Raw genomic sequence first — 14,681 nt, forward strand, 5'->3', positions numbered from 1 at the left:
AAGGGGAATGGAGGGAATGGAGCCTAGGGGAATTAGGGTTAGTTAGCATGTTTCAGGGCTACAGGCAGAGGGGAGGACCTCTGGGGCCAGGGTGGCAGTGGGTGCTGAGCTACAACCAAACCAGACAATGCCTCATCCCTAGCAGAGTCTCAGGCACAGGAGTGTCATGCATTAAGCAACATAATGCATGTCAATTTCTGCTGCTTTGGGGTTCCCCATGTCTTCTTAGGGAAGGCTGCAGGCTGGTGGTGGCTGGAGAAATGTCTCTTGTTGCAGGCCAGGCACGGAGCAGCGCTACCACCCCAGGGTCTGAGCTGCAACCCGAGCACCCGCAGGACATTGGCTCCTGGGCTCAGGGCGAGTGGGGCACATCTGCTGGGAGAGCTGATCCCCGCTAATCCCATCAATATTTCACAGGGCTGTGGCCCTGTTGTAATTCCTCCTGTCATCTGGGATGCCAGCTGGGAGGGGGGTGAGGTGCCAAGTGAAACACAAGAGCTGCCATGGCCTCATCCTGGCTCCTTGATATCAGAGGGGTGAAAGGGGCCCTCTGCCCTCTGCCATGGGTAGGGGTTCTCTGGAAGAGACAGGTGAACCTGACAGTGGAGTGGGAGCACCATGGGCATCCTCCTGGCTTGGCCATACACTGGAGCAGTGGGGCTGTGCCATGAGGGGAAGCTGACCCTGATGGGGACGCAGCTGTCCCAAGGGACAAATGCGCTCTGCCCAATCCTCTCTTTCTGTGGGATGTGGTGTTTAAATGACAACAGAAATAAATTAAAGAGTAACCAGACTCTGGGCTGGTGATCAGGGCACTAAAGTATTTCCTTTTCCTAAAGGCTATTTGGAGAGAGTATTGTGGACACAACCTCCCATCATGGCTGTGGGGAGAGGGGTTTCCCAAAGTTCTGTGGCATAATGCAAAGGGTCCCCTGCTCCAGCCCATCCCAGAGGCTGTAGGGATGCTCAGGGGGGAAATTCCTCTTCCAGCACCTCGCTGGCTCTAGGCTGAGGTTGGAGCACAAGCAGGACCTCCCTGCTCCCTGCACCACGGAGGGATGGAGGCATGGGAGAGAGTCGGCTCCAGTTCAGCTGCCGCCTTTGTCCTGCTCCGGCTCTTGGGAAAGCCTTGCAAATAAGAGCATGGCCCTGGCCTTCAACCTCGTGGGGCCCTAAATTCCTTCAGATAATCTCACGGGGGCAGCAGAGCAGGCAAAGGCTCTGAAAACAGATCTATTTCCAGCTGCTGATGACTCGTGTTAATTAATTTAAAGCCTCGCAAGTTCAGGCCTGTAAATACGCTGAATGCGCCAGACTGCTCGCTCTTTGCTCATGCACTAATTACCCCACTGTGAAGCCAGGAGCTAACGCAGCTCCAATTTGTGCCGGCTTCAGCTTTCAGCCACGTGGGAGGGCAATGGGCAGGGAGTATAGATGCAGGATGGGATGTACACAGAGCCCTGGAGAAGCAGGGAGCCTTGGGCAGCCCCTTCCCAAGTACTGACAGACCGGTTCTCCCCATAACTGCCCTTGCAGCCTCCAGCTGCTCCTATGCTAAGGCAGGGGATGGGGTTCAGAGCAGCTGTGGGGGACTGACCGGCAGCTTCACAACACCTAACACCCCCATCCCGGGGTATAATAGGCTGGCCAAAAGCATCCCTGCCTTGCGGGCAGCGCCTGCTGCTTCAGCCTGCCCTCATGCTGCCCGAGCAGCGCTCTGGGTCCAGCTGGGCAGGGCTGTGGGTGAGCCCAGCTGCTGGTGTGTGGGCATCCCACTTCCGCAGGGTGGGCGGAGAGGCGCGGCGAGGTGTGGAGGAGACGCTGGGGTTTTGCCCAAGGACAGGAGGAAATGATAATCAGGCACTGGAGTGTACAGGAGGTGAAGGAGGAAGAACAGGGAGCACTGGAAGAGGTGGGTAGTGTCTGCCCTGCTCTCCTGGGGTCCCTGGGAGTGTGGACATTGAACAGGTCCCAGAATCTTGAACTAGGCTAGGGGTTAGTGGCTCCTTGATGAGTGCGCGAGGGTGGTGGGAGCCACCCCATCTGCAGAATCACCCAGATGGGTCCCTCCTTGGCTGAGACCCATCAGTCTGGGGGAACTGGGGAAATTCAAGCCTCTGATGCTCTCCCTCATACCTACAGTGTTTTTAGGAGGCAGGACCCTGGCACTTAGTGGCCCCAAGAACTGTCTGTCAGCCAGGCTCCCCACAAGAGCACCCTGCCCCCACTGCCCTTCCCAGGCAAAAAGTCCAGGCAATGGGGGGGGGGGCTCAGCAGCAGTTGATCTTCATCACCAGATTGATGCTGGGTAACTTCAGCTCAAACTACTCAGCATTAAGCCCTAACAAGGATCTGGTTCCAGGTCTGCAGGGTGTGGGGGTGCGGGGACCCTTTTTCCCTTTCTGGAGACCTCACCCCCTGTGGAGGTCTGTTGTGGAGCAGAGGGGACGAGCCAGTGCTGGGACTGGGCATCGTATGGCTTTGTAAGGACGGGTTGGCAGCACCTGGCCACCACCGCAGCTTTGGGAGCCGTAATCCAGCACGTGCAGGTACAACATCTCCCCAGCTCCAGCTGATTACCAGTTGCCCTAGATCCAACCTGCTGATTACACATAGTGCTCAGGGTTTTGCTTTCGGGAGGCCTGCTGCCTCCTGCAGCGGGAGAGGAGGGAGGGTGGGCCAGGCACTGAGCGCTTGCGAAAGGAAAGCAAACACAGGCCTGAACCTGGCAGCTCCTGCCTGTGGGGAGGAGCCACAGAAGCCACCCAGGACAAAAAGGCTTCTCCACACGTGGCCCTAGAGAAACCATTGCCTGCCCGTGTTTGGAAACAAGTTTCCACCATGGGTAAACGCAGAATAAATGGGGAGGGATGTTTTACAGGAGGGTGAAGATGGGGAACGGTGCCTCAGTCAGGTGTGTGATGCGGGATGTGAGGAGCCTCAGCGGGACACCGCAGTGCCAGCTGGGTGGCTGTGGTGTGATGACACCACCCGTGCTGTGCTGGCAGAGAAGGATGATGCTTATCTGCATTCGGTAATGCTCTTCTGTAGTCACAAACCCAATCTACCATCCCTTTGGCTCCCTAGTCCTGTAAAGGGCTTGAAAAAAGCTTCCTCTGCCAGAGGCCTTTTAGGGGCTGCGCAACTCAAATTTCCCTTGCTGAGCAACACCCCCCACCTCCCCCAGCCTGCCCCATGTGCCGGCTGCTGACGGTCCCTGAGCCGGGGAGGTTGCACGGCGGCGTCTCCGTTGCGGGAAACGCTGCCTCCCGCTTCCCACCATTTGCTGGGGAGAACAGCAGTTTGCCGGGGAGACCTCCCCGCCGCTCCTGCCCGGGCAGGGGGCCGGTGGCTCGGGGCCGGTGGCTCCGGACCGGTACCGGACACGGCGTCCCGGGCGTCCCGGCAGGGGGCGGTACAAGGCGGGAGCACAGCGCGGTACCGCGGGGCTGCGCACAGCCTGGCTGCGCACCGCCGTGCCGGTTCTGTGCTGGTGCCGAGCCGAGCCGAGCCGAGCCGAGCTGAGCTGCGCCGCCCACACCTGCTGCATCGCAGAGCCCAGCAGCTCCGCACCGCACCAGGTAAGTGACGTGAGCGGGGAGAGCCGCCGGCCGTGTGCTGGGTTTGGGTCGGGGTGCGGGATCCGGGTGCCGCAGAAAGGGCCGGGAGGGCTGGGTATGGGCGCCGCGGCCACAGGCAGGATTAGGGAAGCTGGATCTGGGTGCTGTTTCTGTGTGCTGCATGGCTGTGTACTGAGTCCGCAGGGTAGGGTTGGGGGTGGTGGGCTTGGAGTGGTGGATCTTGGTCCGGGTTCACAGGCAGGATTTGGAATGCTGGGTCTGCGTGTTGAGTCCCTTAGTAAGGCCTGGAGTGTTGCATCTGGGTCTGCAGACAGGGTTTAGGGTCCTGGATTTGGGCACTGAGTCGTCAGGCAAGATCTGGGGTGCTGAGTCTGATTGTTCGACCAGGTGCTGCATGCACAGGCAGGGTGCCGAGTCTGCAAGCAGGGTTGGGAGTGCTGGGTCTGAGTGCTGAATCTTCAGGCAGGGTCAGGGTTTGGTGGATTTGGGGTGCTGGGTCTCTGCCTGGGTCAACAGGCAGGATAGAGGGTGCTGAATCCGGGTGCTGAATCTGTAGCCATAGTCTGGGTAGTGGGTGCTGCACACACAGTAGAGCTTGGGGTGCTGATTGCAGAGGCAGGGTCCATAGGAGGAGCAGGCATCTGACATGCTGGGGTCAAAGTCCAGGGAGTGATGCTTTAGGGGTAGCAGGGGAGCAGAGCCTTGGGGGCAGGATAGAGAGGGGTCCAGGGCAGGTCTGGTGCAAATGAGGTTTTGGGGGTGACAAGCTGGAGAGGAGGTGGCAGGATCTGGTGGCAGTGCAAGTAGCTTGCTCTGGGGACAGGTTGGGTTGTGGGGTGTGGTGGGGCTTGGGAACCTGGGCAGGAGTGATGGGGAACATGCTGAGGGGCTGAAAGAAGATGGTGGTGGGAACTGCAGCCAGAGTACCAGCTCTTGGGGGGAGGGCTAGATACAGACACCCCAGCCTCTTTTCTCAGCAGACTGGAGGGATTGAGAGTCTGCAGGAATGGGCAACTGCTGGCAGTATTTGGGGACGAGTTTCACCCGGGACAGCTGGTGTTGCAGCTGGAAAAAAGAGATACTAAACCCATGCAGGTGGTGCAGTGCAATCCTGCCTTCCACCCCTTCCACCTCTGGAGGTGGGGAGCCATGGGACATGGCTTGTTTAAGCTCTGTCCTCTTCATATTCATCTCCTTGGGATGCATTGCTGTGGGGGCTGCGAATACCCCCGGGTGGGAGGGACCAGTTTGTGCTGGGGGCTTGTCTGTGCTGGGATCAAGGTGCATCTCCCGGCCAACGCAGCAGTAGAAGGGACCTACAGTGCATCCAGGCAGCACTGGGGTTTGAGGGTCTTTTTGTCTTCCTGATCAGTACCCAGGTGGGCCAGTGGCTTGCACCTGGCCTTTAAAACCGAGAGCGTGAAGTGGGAGGGGAAACCATGAAAGGGCTCTTTAGATGCCAAGAAAAACAGTCACCAAAGACAAAGAGACTGCCCAAAATGGATGAGGAGAGCAAATTCCCCCAGAGGCAGGGAAATTATTAATAACAACCATGGCATTTTCTGTGCTAGTTGGCCTACTACCACGGGTTCTGGCTGCTTTGTCTCCCTCTGCAGTGGGTGCAGGCTTGCACCCCCCATCTGAACCTGGTTGATACCGTGCATGTGTTCTGCAGGACACAACTCTCTGTCTTGGTTTGGCTGGGCTTGCTTTGCCTGGAGGAATGAGGGACAGGGAACTGCTCCCCAGTCTGCCACAATCCCTATCTTCACTTTGTTTTTGTGTTGCAAGCAGAGGGGAAGAAAAAGCAAAACCCAAATCCCAACAACTGTTTTGGTTCCTGCAGATCAGAGCTTTGTGTCATGGGGTTGTTCTGCTCCCCTGCCTTTTCCAACATCCACTTGAACCTTTCACCACTTTTCCCACCAGGAATGCAGTGGGTTTGCTGGGGCTGGGAGGTTTATTCAGCAAATTTGGCAGGTCGTGTGCTGGGAAAAAGCACTGCAGTGTGCTCAGCAGGGCTGGCACAGGTGGGGTCTGCTGGCACCCTGGCCAGGAGGGCAGCAGTGGAGTGGAGACGGGGTTCCAGCCTCGCCTGGTTGCGTGCTGGGAATTTCCCTCCCCTTGCTTGCCCTCCGGCTCTGCTGGGCATCGTGATGAGACTTGTTGGGGAGCAGCTCATGTAGTGGGTGGTGTGGTGGTGGGGTGCTGGTCTCTGGGGGGGCCCGCTGGCTCTTGGGGAACAGGAGGACGATACCGTGAGAGTTTTTGTGTTCCCATAAATCCCCCCCTGCAGGGGCTGGCTGCTGCTCTGGGTGCTGGGCGGGTGCCTGGTCCCGTTCAAAGGTGAGAGCTCCCTGCCCTGCTGGTGCTTCAGGAGGAAATGCCGCCGCCGTCCCGCCCCGCCACCACTGCTGGTGATTTATAAGCACGAGGGCTTTGGGATAGCAAGGTCACTGCCAAACACGCGCCCTCCATCCTCCTGCGGCCTGAACTTCACCATCCAGAGCCAAAGGAAGCCAGGGGTTTAGAGTCGTGTGTTACCTACTGTTGTGGGGACACTGCTTGGTGATTCAGGGTGTGCTCTGACTTGTTGTTTATAAGCTCCCCTCGGGTATAACCCCACCTCTCCATTCCTGATGGAGGGCTCTCGTTTGCTGTTGCAAAGCCAAACCTGTGCAAATAAGATGGGGTGCTGATTTTGGGGAAGCAAAACTGGTGGTATGCAAACAACTGTGGGAAAGGCAAGGTGGTACCGCCTTGTGTTGTACAGTTTTGAATGTGAAGTTGAATGTCAAGTTGGGTTCGACCCTAAATTTGAAGCTTTGTTGGAGGGAAAGCCAAGGAAACAAGAAGAGGTTTTTAAAGCTGAGAGCCAAAAAACTGCTTCTGTCATCTGTTTTTGCTGGACTTTTGAAAAGAAAACAGTTTATCTTTGGAATAAATAAAAGGGAGAGGGACACGGACACGCTTGCTGCAGAAAGCCCCGTGCTCATGACAGGCAAGCTGGCTTGTGCTCCAGCTCTTTCCTCTGCTTCTGTAGAGACCTCAGATTGTGTGGGATTTCTGAGCCTCAGTTTCCCCTCAGGTAAACCCTGTGCTGCGCCGACGGTGGGAACCCTGGGCGCTGCCAAGAAATGTCTTTGAAACTCAAACCTGACTTTGGAAAGAAAGTGGAAGACAAACCGGCTCTAAACAAACACATGGGTTAATTCCTTGTCTTGCATTGTATGAGCCCAGTGAGATGAAACAAAGTGCAGCCACGAGGACAAGCAAATGGATTCAAATACATCAAAAAGCCCTGAAATCTGCTGGCTTTGAAATTTCCCTTTATATTTAGGGTTGGGGTCTTTTTTTGTTTCCTTTCTAATTGTTCTTGGGAGTTTAGTTCTACAATTATCTTCCTGCTTCTGCCCTGGAGACAACGTGCTTCAGCCACAAAGCCTTTGAAGGCTGAATTGCAGATGGCATCCAGCACTGAGCCACTTAGATGCGATTGTCTCCTTGCTGGGAAACTTAGCTGTGATGTGGAGGGCTGTCTTTCCAACTGTCCGTCTGTCCACCCAGTCTGCCCAAGGGCTGGCAGTGAGCAGTGAAGCCTGACCTGCTGCAGTGGAGGTGGGAAAGGATGGAAAATGTTGGGGTTTGGGGATGATGTCACTAGCACCAAGTGTGCCTCTTCCCTGCCATGGAGGAGGTGGGAGCCCTAGGGTCTGTACCCCACATCCTGAGCCTCAGCAACTGCACTCTGCTGCCCTCATGGCATGGGCTAGACATGGAGAGGGGCTGGTGATGTGGTGAAGTCAGTGTCAGGCCACTGTCAGGCATCCTCCAGTTTCAATTCCTGGTTCCTGCACAGCTCCTGATGGGCTCTCAGGTGCTCCTGGGCTGAGGAGTTGACCCAGAGCTGCTGCCATGGGGCTTCTGCAGGGGCAGATGTGCTGAATGGGAGGGAAAAGCCCGACGGAATGTGTCCTCACTGCTGGTTTGCAAGAACCAAACAGCCTCCAGCATGCAGGGAATTGCTCCTGTGAGAGGACATTTGCTGCCCTACCCAGGGGTGCTGGGTTTGGGCTGACCAGGCCATTCCTTAGTGTTCCCAGTCCTGCTGCATTGCTGCAAGCATTTGTCCTTCAGCCTCACCTCCTTGCATCCTTCCTTCCTGGGACATCTCTGACAAGCCCTTTGGTGTGGTGGAACTGAACAAGGAGCTGTTTTGATTGATGGCTGGCATTGGTGGGTTTTCAATACAGATGGGGAACAGAGGAGTGCTCTTTCCTGCTGCCCCAGGCACCGTGCTCTTGTCGTCTGCTTGCAGTGTTCTGTGAGGTGCTGGAGCAAAACTGTCCCCATGACAGGCAGATGATTCCTGCCCATGGAGAGGCTGAAGCAGCTTTCCTTATTGTCTCAGCTGGTTTTCTTGGTTGGGTATGGATTAAAATGTTGGGATAGCCCTGGCAAAAACTTTTCAGTGAACTGCATTGCTGCCTGGCAGCCCCTTCGAACCTCCCACCCTGCATCAGATCTGACCTAATGGAGGAGAGGAACACGTTTTTGTGAGAACAGTGAAAATGGGGAGCTGAATAGAAGCTGAAGGTCCTCAATCCCTGTAGCCATGCAGGGGGGCACCATGGATGATCCGTGTCACTGGCTGCATGGGTGGCATCCTCTGCTGGGATGCTGGAGAGGGACAGGGATAAAGCCACCGTGCTGGGGGTGGAGACAATGGGGCAAATCTGTTAGAAATTGAGCTGCTGTTAGTTTTACTGCTCTTGGGTCAAGCATGTCTTCAGGAATGTTTGGATGTGTGGCTCCCATCCTTAAAAAGGCCCATACATCACTTTGTGCCTTCACGCACCTCCTTCTCACCATGATGCTGGGATGCTGGTAGTATCAGAGCTGGGCCATCTCCTCTGCTGGAGGCACCAGGCTTTGCTGGCAGCGGATGGGGGCTGTGCCGTGCTGGGGAAATTCGGAGCCTGTTCCCACGCCTGCTGGTGCCGGCTGCCTGCCCCCCCTCGGCCCCGTTGGTGGCTGTGCCGTGGGGGAGGGCTTTGCGTTGAGAGCAGTGTGGGTTGCTCCTTGAGAGGAGTTGATATTGCTTTCCCTCCCCTCCTCTGTGCCTGAATCCCAAATTTGGGTAAAAAAGGGATATATCTGCCTCCCGAATCACCACAGCTCTCGTGCGTGTCCGCTGAAGCGCCTCAGGGTCGAGCATGGTTTTGTTTAAAGAAAGCAACTAAAATAAACTCGGCGAGGGGCTCCCAGGAGGTCACTGTGCTCCTTCCCTCCCCATCCCCAGTCCCTAAACCCAGCACGGATCCCCTCTTCCCACAGGGCTTTCAGCAAGTTAGCATTTTTTTACTTGCTGTTGTTGACAAAAATCCTGGGTGGTTGAGAAATATCTGTGCAGCAGCGCCAGCTCAGTCCCACGGGTCAAATCCTGTCCCTGCAAATTGCTGCTGGGAAGGGCAGCTCGTCCTGGGCTGACCTTTGGGGATGCTGCCAGGGGAGATCCATCGCCTTTCAGGGCACCCCAGACACAAGGTCATGAGCAAGCACCTGTGATGGATGGATGGACAGATGGACACTTTGGGCTGGGGGTGGACCTGCTGTTGTTTTGTCATTTGGTTGTTGGGCTCTGCAGCAGAAGCAAAGAGCTGGAAGTTCGTCAGGGGATGAATTAAAGTTGCCAGGCAACCTCCATCCTGGTGCCTCTTCCCACATCTCGCAGGATTTCCCACCCAAGGTCAGCTGGCTCCAGGGGAAGGGAGGCCCAAAACACACCATGCTCACAGCCAGACACAGGCTGGGCTCTCCTCTCTCTGGATGGCTTTTCTGTCATTCCCTGGATTGTTCCCATGCCTGGAAGCTGGGAGCTCTCCCCATCTTGTCCCCCGGGGTGGGTGTCTTCTCCCCCTGACCCAGACACTGGGAATGGGTCGGGCTGTTTTGGCTGAACCTGAGGGCAACTTATCCAGGTCCTTGGGGGGTAAAATGGTGCTGGGCTGTGGGAATGCAGCTTGAGGAGCAAGTGGTGGGAGAGCTGAGGGGACTGGGGGTTGGGGCACGTCCTGGGTTGGGTCCCAATGAATAAAGTTGAATTTGCAACAGGGGCCTTGAAGAGTGGGCTGGGCCACCGTAAGAAAGCAAGATGTAAATGGTGTCTCCTGGTGCAGTCCTTGCCAGGAGCTATATTAAGGCTGTTTTGAAAGCTTGTAATCTGGAGGAGACATGCTGGGAATTCTAGCTTCCATTGGGAAGCCAGCAGCACTCACTCATGGGGATGCTCAAAGTCCAAGAGTAGAAGAGAAAGGGCTTTTCTAGGAGCCTGCTTGAGTTTTACTAGAGCTCAGTGGAGCAACCATAAGCTGTCTGTGGAATGGCAGGGTGGGAAAGCATCTGAGTCTGCTTTGCAAATCTGTCCTGCTATCCAGGATGGATGCTGGGGATGAGCCAGAGAAGGGCTGTTCCCACCTGGTGTTTCCATTCTTTCTCCTGGGTTCCCTTTAAGTTAAAAAAGCCAGCATCATCTTCAGCTGGACTTCCAAGGAAGCTGCCATGGGGGGCCCATAAGCCACATGTTTGCCAGCCCCACTGACAGCAAGCTTCCATGCACCACAGCTTGTGCTCCCAGTTTTTCCTGTCTTGTGGCTTTGAGGACTAGGGGGCAGTGGGAAAGTAGCTCCCTGTGCCATGGCCATTGAGGGGTGCAGTTTCTTGGCTGTTTTCTTTGGCCAGATCCAGGTTGGCAAGACCTTCTGCTGGGAAATTCACTCATCAAAAGTTTTTTTTTTTTTTTTTTTTTTGCACCTTCAGAGTTGCTGGTCATGGGGATTTTAAGGAGGTGCCGACTGGGCCGGCTCGTTTGGGTGTGCTGTGCTGCACTGGCTGGTGGTGGGAGGCTGAGGCCGGCACAGTCACACTCACACAGCTTCCGTTGTGACCCAGTAAACCCAGTCAGACCTGACCAGGTCTCGCTCGTTCTCCTGCACGCTCACACACGCCTGCGTGCCTCAGCCACCCCACTGCTCTCCTTGGCCTTTCCCAGGGACCAGCAAACACATCTCACTGGCGGGAGCTGGTTCCTGGGTCAGGCTTGCTCAGCTTCTGGCTCCTGGCATCCTCAGCCAGTGGTAGGAGAGAGGTAGTAGAGGCTTGGTCCCCCTGGGCACTGCACATTGCAGTTAGAGCAGCCGGTTCCTGCCTTCATCCTGCTTTCAGGGCTACCCTCAACCCCACGGCTGGATCCCTCCTCAACTTCCCTTCTCCTTCAGCATCCCTGGCCAGAGCAGGAGCTGGGGCCAGATTTTCGATCCCATGTTGAATTTCCCCTATTCTGGGAAATAGGTGAGGTGCTGAGGGGCTTGGGAGCTCACTCCTGAGAGTGGAATAGGCTCTTCAAGGCAGTTTTTATTTTAAACCCCTGATTTCATTGGAGCTGCTGCTGTTTTTCAGCTTATTTCTCTCCCTGTTCTGTGTCCCTCCATAAGCAAAAGCTTTGTGGCATTCCCGCTCCTGGGTTTTCCTGTTTCCCACAGAAGTGCTAGGCTTGGGCAACCCAACTGCCCTTTGCCTGACTGGTGGGTCCTACAGACCGAGACCTCCTCTGTCTCCCAGCCCAACCCTCACAGTGCTTTGAACTTCCACCCTGCCAAGGGGAAACTGATGGGCTTGGGGGATTTCGTGTGGCTGCAGACCAGGGTTACAATCTCAGTGGGGCCAAGGTGGCTTTCTGTACCTTCTTGCTCTTTCTCCTCCACCCTAGGTATGAAAAATAAAATAAATAGAGAAACTTAGAGCAGCCCTTCCCTTTGGGTAAAATATTAACTGGCTCTTACAGCTAACTGATTAAATGTTCTTTAGGACAAAGTTACATCTGATCTCGGGCAAAGGAGCTTTTGGAAATGGGTGTAGCTTCTTCCCTCGAAAAAGTAAAGAACTCCAGGAGGCTGCTTCCCCCTCCCCCTGTCCAGCTGGGAGCCCTGTACACAGATGAATGTATTATTTTTATTTTTTCCCCCTGGTGCTGGCTGGGTGCTCACATTGGTTAATTGTTAGCTGGGGCTGGCTCACAGTGTTGCGCTTGCCCTGCGATAAGCAGCGTCCCTGCCTCCCTGCTCGGCTGCTCTCCCAGCTCCAATCCCTGTCACACTGGGAGCTGGGCAGCAGGCAAAGTTCAGGGATTGTTTGTTCGAGGGTGATAAGGCAAGGATGCCCAGCAGCGTGCAAGCAGCTCGCAGGGCTGTTACTCATTTATTAGAGATGGTTGTTTGCCTTATCCTAAGAAGGTTTTCCCTCCCCTCTGCTTTCTCAGCCCAGGTGCACAGCAGCTCTTGTGGTTTATGTGGGATTGTGGGCTCATAACCATGTGTAGAGGCCTGGGGAAGGGTCCCCATAGCCCCCAGGGTGGCCTTGGTCACACTGGAGGGATGTAGAGGTGTAAGCATGGGGCTATTTGGTGCTTCAGATGTGATGTCATTACTTGCTTTGCCCAAAATCCTTGGTGGCTTGTGCCAGACAGGGTGCCACCAAAGCAACTTGTTGACCTCCATCCCCACTTGCCACATTGCATCACCCTGCCATTGCTTGCAATGGAGTTCCTTGGAGGGAGGATGCTCTGGGTCACTGCTCTCTGCTCCCCAGGGAACCCAGCCCCATGTGCAGCACCCTGCTTGCCCCAGCCTTGGGTGCTGTATGGGTACTGTGTGCTAGGCTGATGCCTGGGCACAGTGAGGCAGGAAGGAGGGAGTAGGATATCTCCCCTTTGCCCTGTTCCCAGGATGCTGTGGGGCAGTGGCCAGTGCAGGTGTGAGGTCTGGCTCTGGACTCCCCCAAAGGAAACTGCGGTTCAATTCAGATTCCATACTGTGGCAGGATCCCACATCCAGCCCCTCGCTTCTCCTTTTCAGCCCCAAAGCCTTTTTCACTGTTGTTTCACTTTGGTTTTTCCTCCTCTGTGCCTGAGACCTGGGTGAGCTATTTGCTTCAGGGAAACCATGTACACCAAGCATGTTTGAACAGCTTCTCTACAGGGCCTGGTATTTGGTTTATATAAATAAATCCCCCCTGCCTCCAAGCAAATGGATAGGTGTTGGTTGCTTACGGGGAGCTCTTTTGCTTGGGGATTCCCAGTTGTCTCTGTCTTCCTTAGCGCTTGCAAAAAGAAAGAATGGTGGCTTTGCTTGTTACAGCTGGGAGGGATGGGAGGTTATTTGGGAGGGCTCAGATGCATGAACCTGAGACTGAGATGGAGTCTGAGCTTCAAGGCAGCTTGGGATGAAAGAGAAACTGAAATCTTGTGGAAAAACACTTGGGGGGGGGGGAACTATTCTTGCTTGAAAAGGCTTGATGAAGATACCAAGTGGCTCCTGTATGGGTTGTCCTTCACCCTGCATTACTGTGTGCCCGAAGCATCCTTCTCTGCCTCTGCCCTTGAGAGTCTTGTCATTTCAGGAGGGGAATGAGTTTGGGAACGAGTATCTTGCACAGCAGGAGATGGCCAGCTGTGCCATTATTAAGGAGCAGAGCCCTTTGGCTCCTCAGAGCCCCCCCAGCCCTCGTCCTGCCACAGCTGCTCAAGCGAGCAGGGCTTGGAGTACCCTGGTGTGCCAACGGATCAGATCTATGCTTTTGGGGGAACATGTGCCTGCTTTTTGGGTGTGAAAATGAAATGGGGGGTCAGCTGGCTCTGATGAATTGTGTCCTGTCAGGGGGAGCTGCAGGAGGAGGTGGAAGGAAAATGAGCCTCTGAGCAACCAAACCAAGTGCTCAGACAGTGACTGCTGCTGCTGTGACAGAGGGGACACTGAGCTGGGGGGATGCCACAGGGGATTGCTCTCCTCAAATTCCTCTCCCTGTCTTTTGATGGCTGCAGGCTCGATTCCCTGTGCTGTGCCTCAACTTCCCCTTTGCCAAAGGAGGGTTTGCTTTTTCCTGAAGCTTTCCCAGGGTTGAGGCTGTGTCTGATCAAGGGTCTATCCATGTGTGCGGCTGGCTCCTTCCCAAGCCTGATGGCCCATAAGATGCTGGGGACAACAGGTGCTCTGACCTGGTGCTCTGTGTTTCAGGAGGGTTTGGCGGCTGGCCCCATCCTGGAGAGCTGGGGAGCCCATCCCGAGGATTGGCTGTGCCAGCCCAGCAGCAGCGGGCTGGGCAGCTGCCATCGCCGGGGAAGCAGGAAGATGAGTAGAGGCACAGCCCATCTCCTGACAGCTCTCTTCATGGCAGCAGCAGGAGCCATGGGCTACCCATCCCGGCGGTCTGCCACTGACCTGGATGCCACCCCCAGGACAACAGTCACTTTTGAAGGTAAGGGGAGGTGGGTCTTGGTTGTGGTGAGGGTGCTGGTGTCTGGGATCTTGCCAGCACCCAGGTTTAGTGTGTCATGACTGCATCCAGCCTTTGCCAGCCCCCTGGAATGGGTGTTTCAGCATGGGAGAATGGGTATAGGGGAAGGCTCTGGTCCTCTGGGCTCCAGAAATTGGATCTATCTGGCATTGGGTGCCCTGAATCAGTGTGCACTGGGAGATGGAGCATCTCCCCAGAAGCCAAGGGGGAGGCAAGGACATGCAGGGAGCCTACCTTGGCCAGCCCCTGGCCCTGCCCAGCAGTACTTGGAGAGTGTCCTGTGTTGGGCATCGCACCTGGGATGGGCTCTGATGGCCCACATAGTCAGCAGGAAGCTTCCATACATGATTTTCTCTAATTGCCACTGGGCTCTTGGCCTCTGTGGTGTCAGCCAGCCCTGCAGTGTCATCGTGCTTTGGGCATCCACTTGACTTTGCTGACCTCGTTATTGTAAACCAGCTCAGCAATCAGTGATGGGAGAGGGTTTCATTTGCAGATGAGGTCCCTTTTTCTCCCCCGGTAGTGCCTCCTTTCAAGGGGGTCATTCCCTCCCCAGCTGTCTCTGGGGTCCTAAGCCCCACAGAACTTACTCCTGCTGCTGTGGGAGGGTCCAAGCATGGCTTGAAGTCCCTGTGGACAGGGCCAAGTCCCACCTCACTTCTCAGCACACCAAATTGGATATTCTTTCAGCTTAGTGGGTAGGGAGTGGCCAGCCTTGCTGCAGAAGCATAAATTTTGGTTCAGATTTTT

The 14,681-nt window shown here is 55.5% G+C and overlaps 1 protein-coding gene across 8 annotated transcripts in view; it reads left to right on the forward strand.

Annotated features, from left to right (window-relative positions):
• SEMA4G (semaphorin 4G) overlaps window positions 1–14,681 on the forward strand; it is a 28,776-nt gene that overhangs the window by 6,723 nt on the left and 7,372 nt on the right. For 3 of the 8 annotated variants that reach the window (XM_071748440.1, XM_071748436.1, XM_071748439.1), the window contains exon 2: window positions 13,652–13,892. In XM_071748440.1, coding sequence (XP_071604541.1) covers window positions 13,652–13,892 — 241 coding nt within the window. Of the gene's footprint in view, window positions 1–1,822; window positions 1,913–3,251; window positions 3,582–3,746; window positions 3,766–4,364; window positions 4,385–13,651; window positions 13,893–14,681 lie in introns of those variants that run through there. The other 5 variants (XM_071748438.1, XM_071748444.1, XM_071748443.1 and 2 more) reach the window with 5 other exon arrangements.

This window comes from Heliangelus exortis, chromosome 7 (assembly GCF_036169615.1).
Source record: "Heliangelus exortis chromosome 7, bHelExo1.hap1, whole genome shotgun sequence".
NCBI classification, from domain to species: Eukaryota; Metazoa; Chordata; class Aves; order Apodiformes; family Trochilidae; genus Heliangelus; species Heliangelus exortis.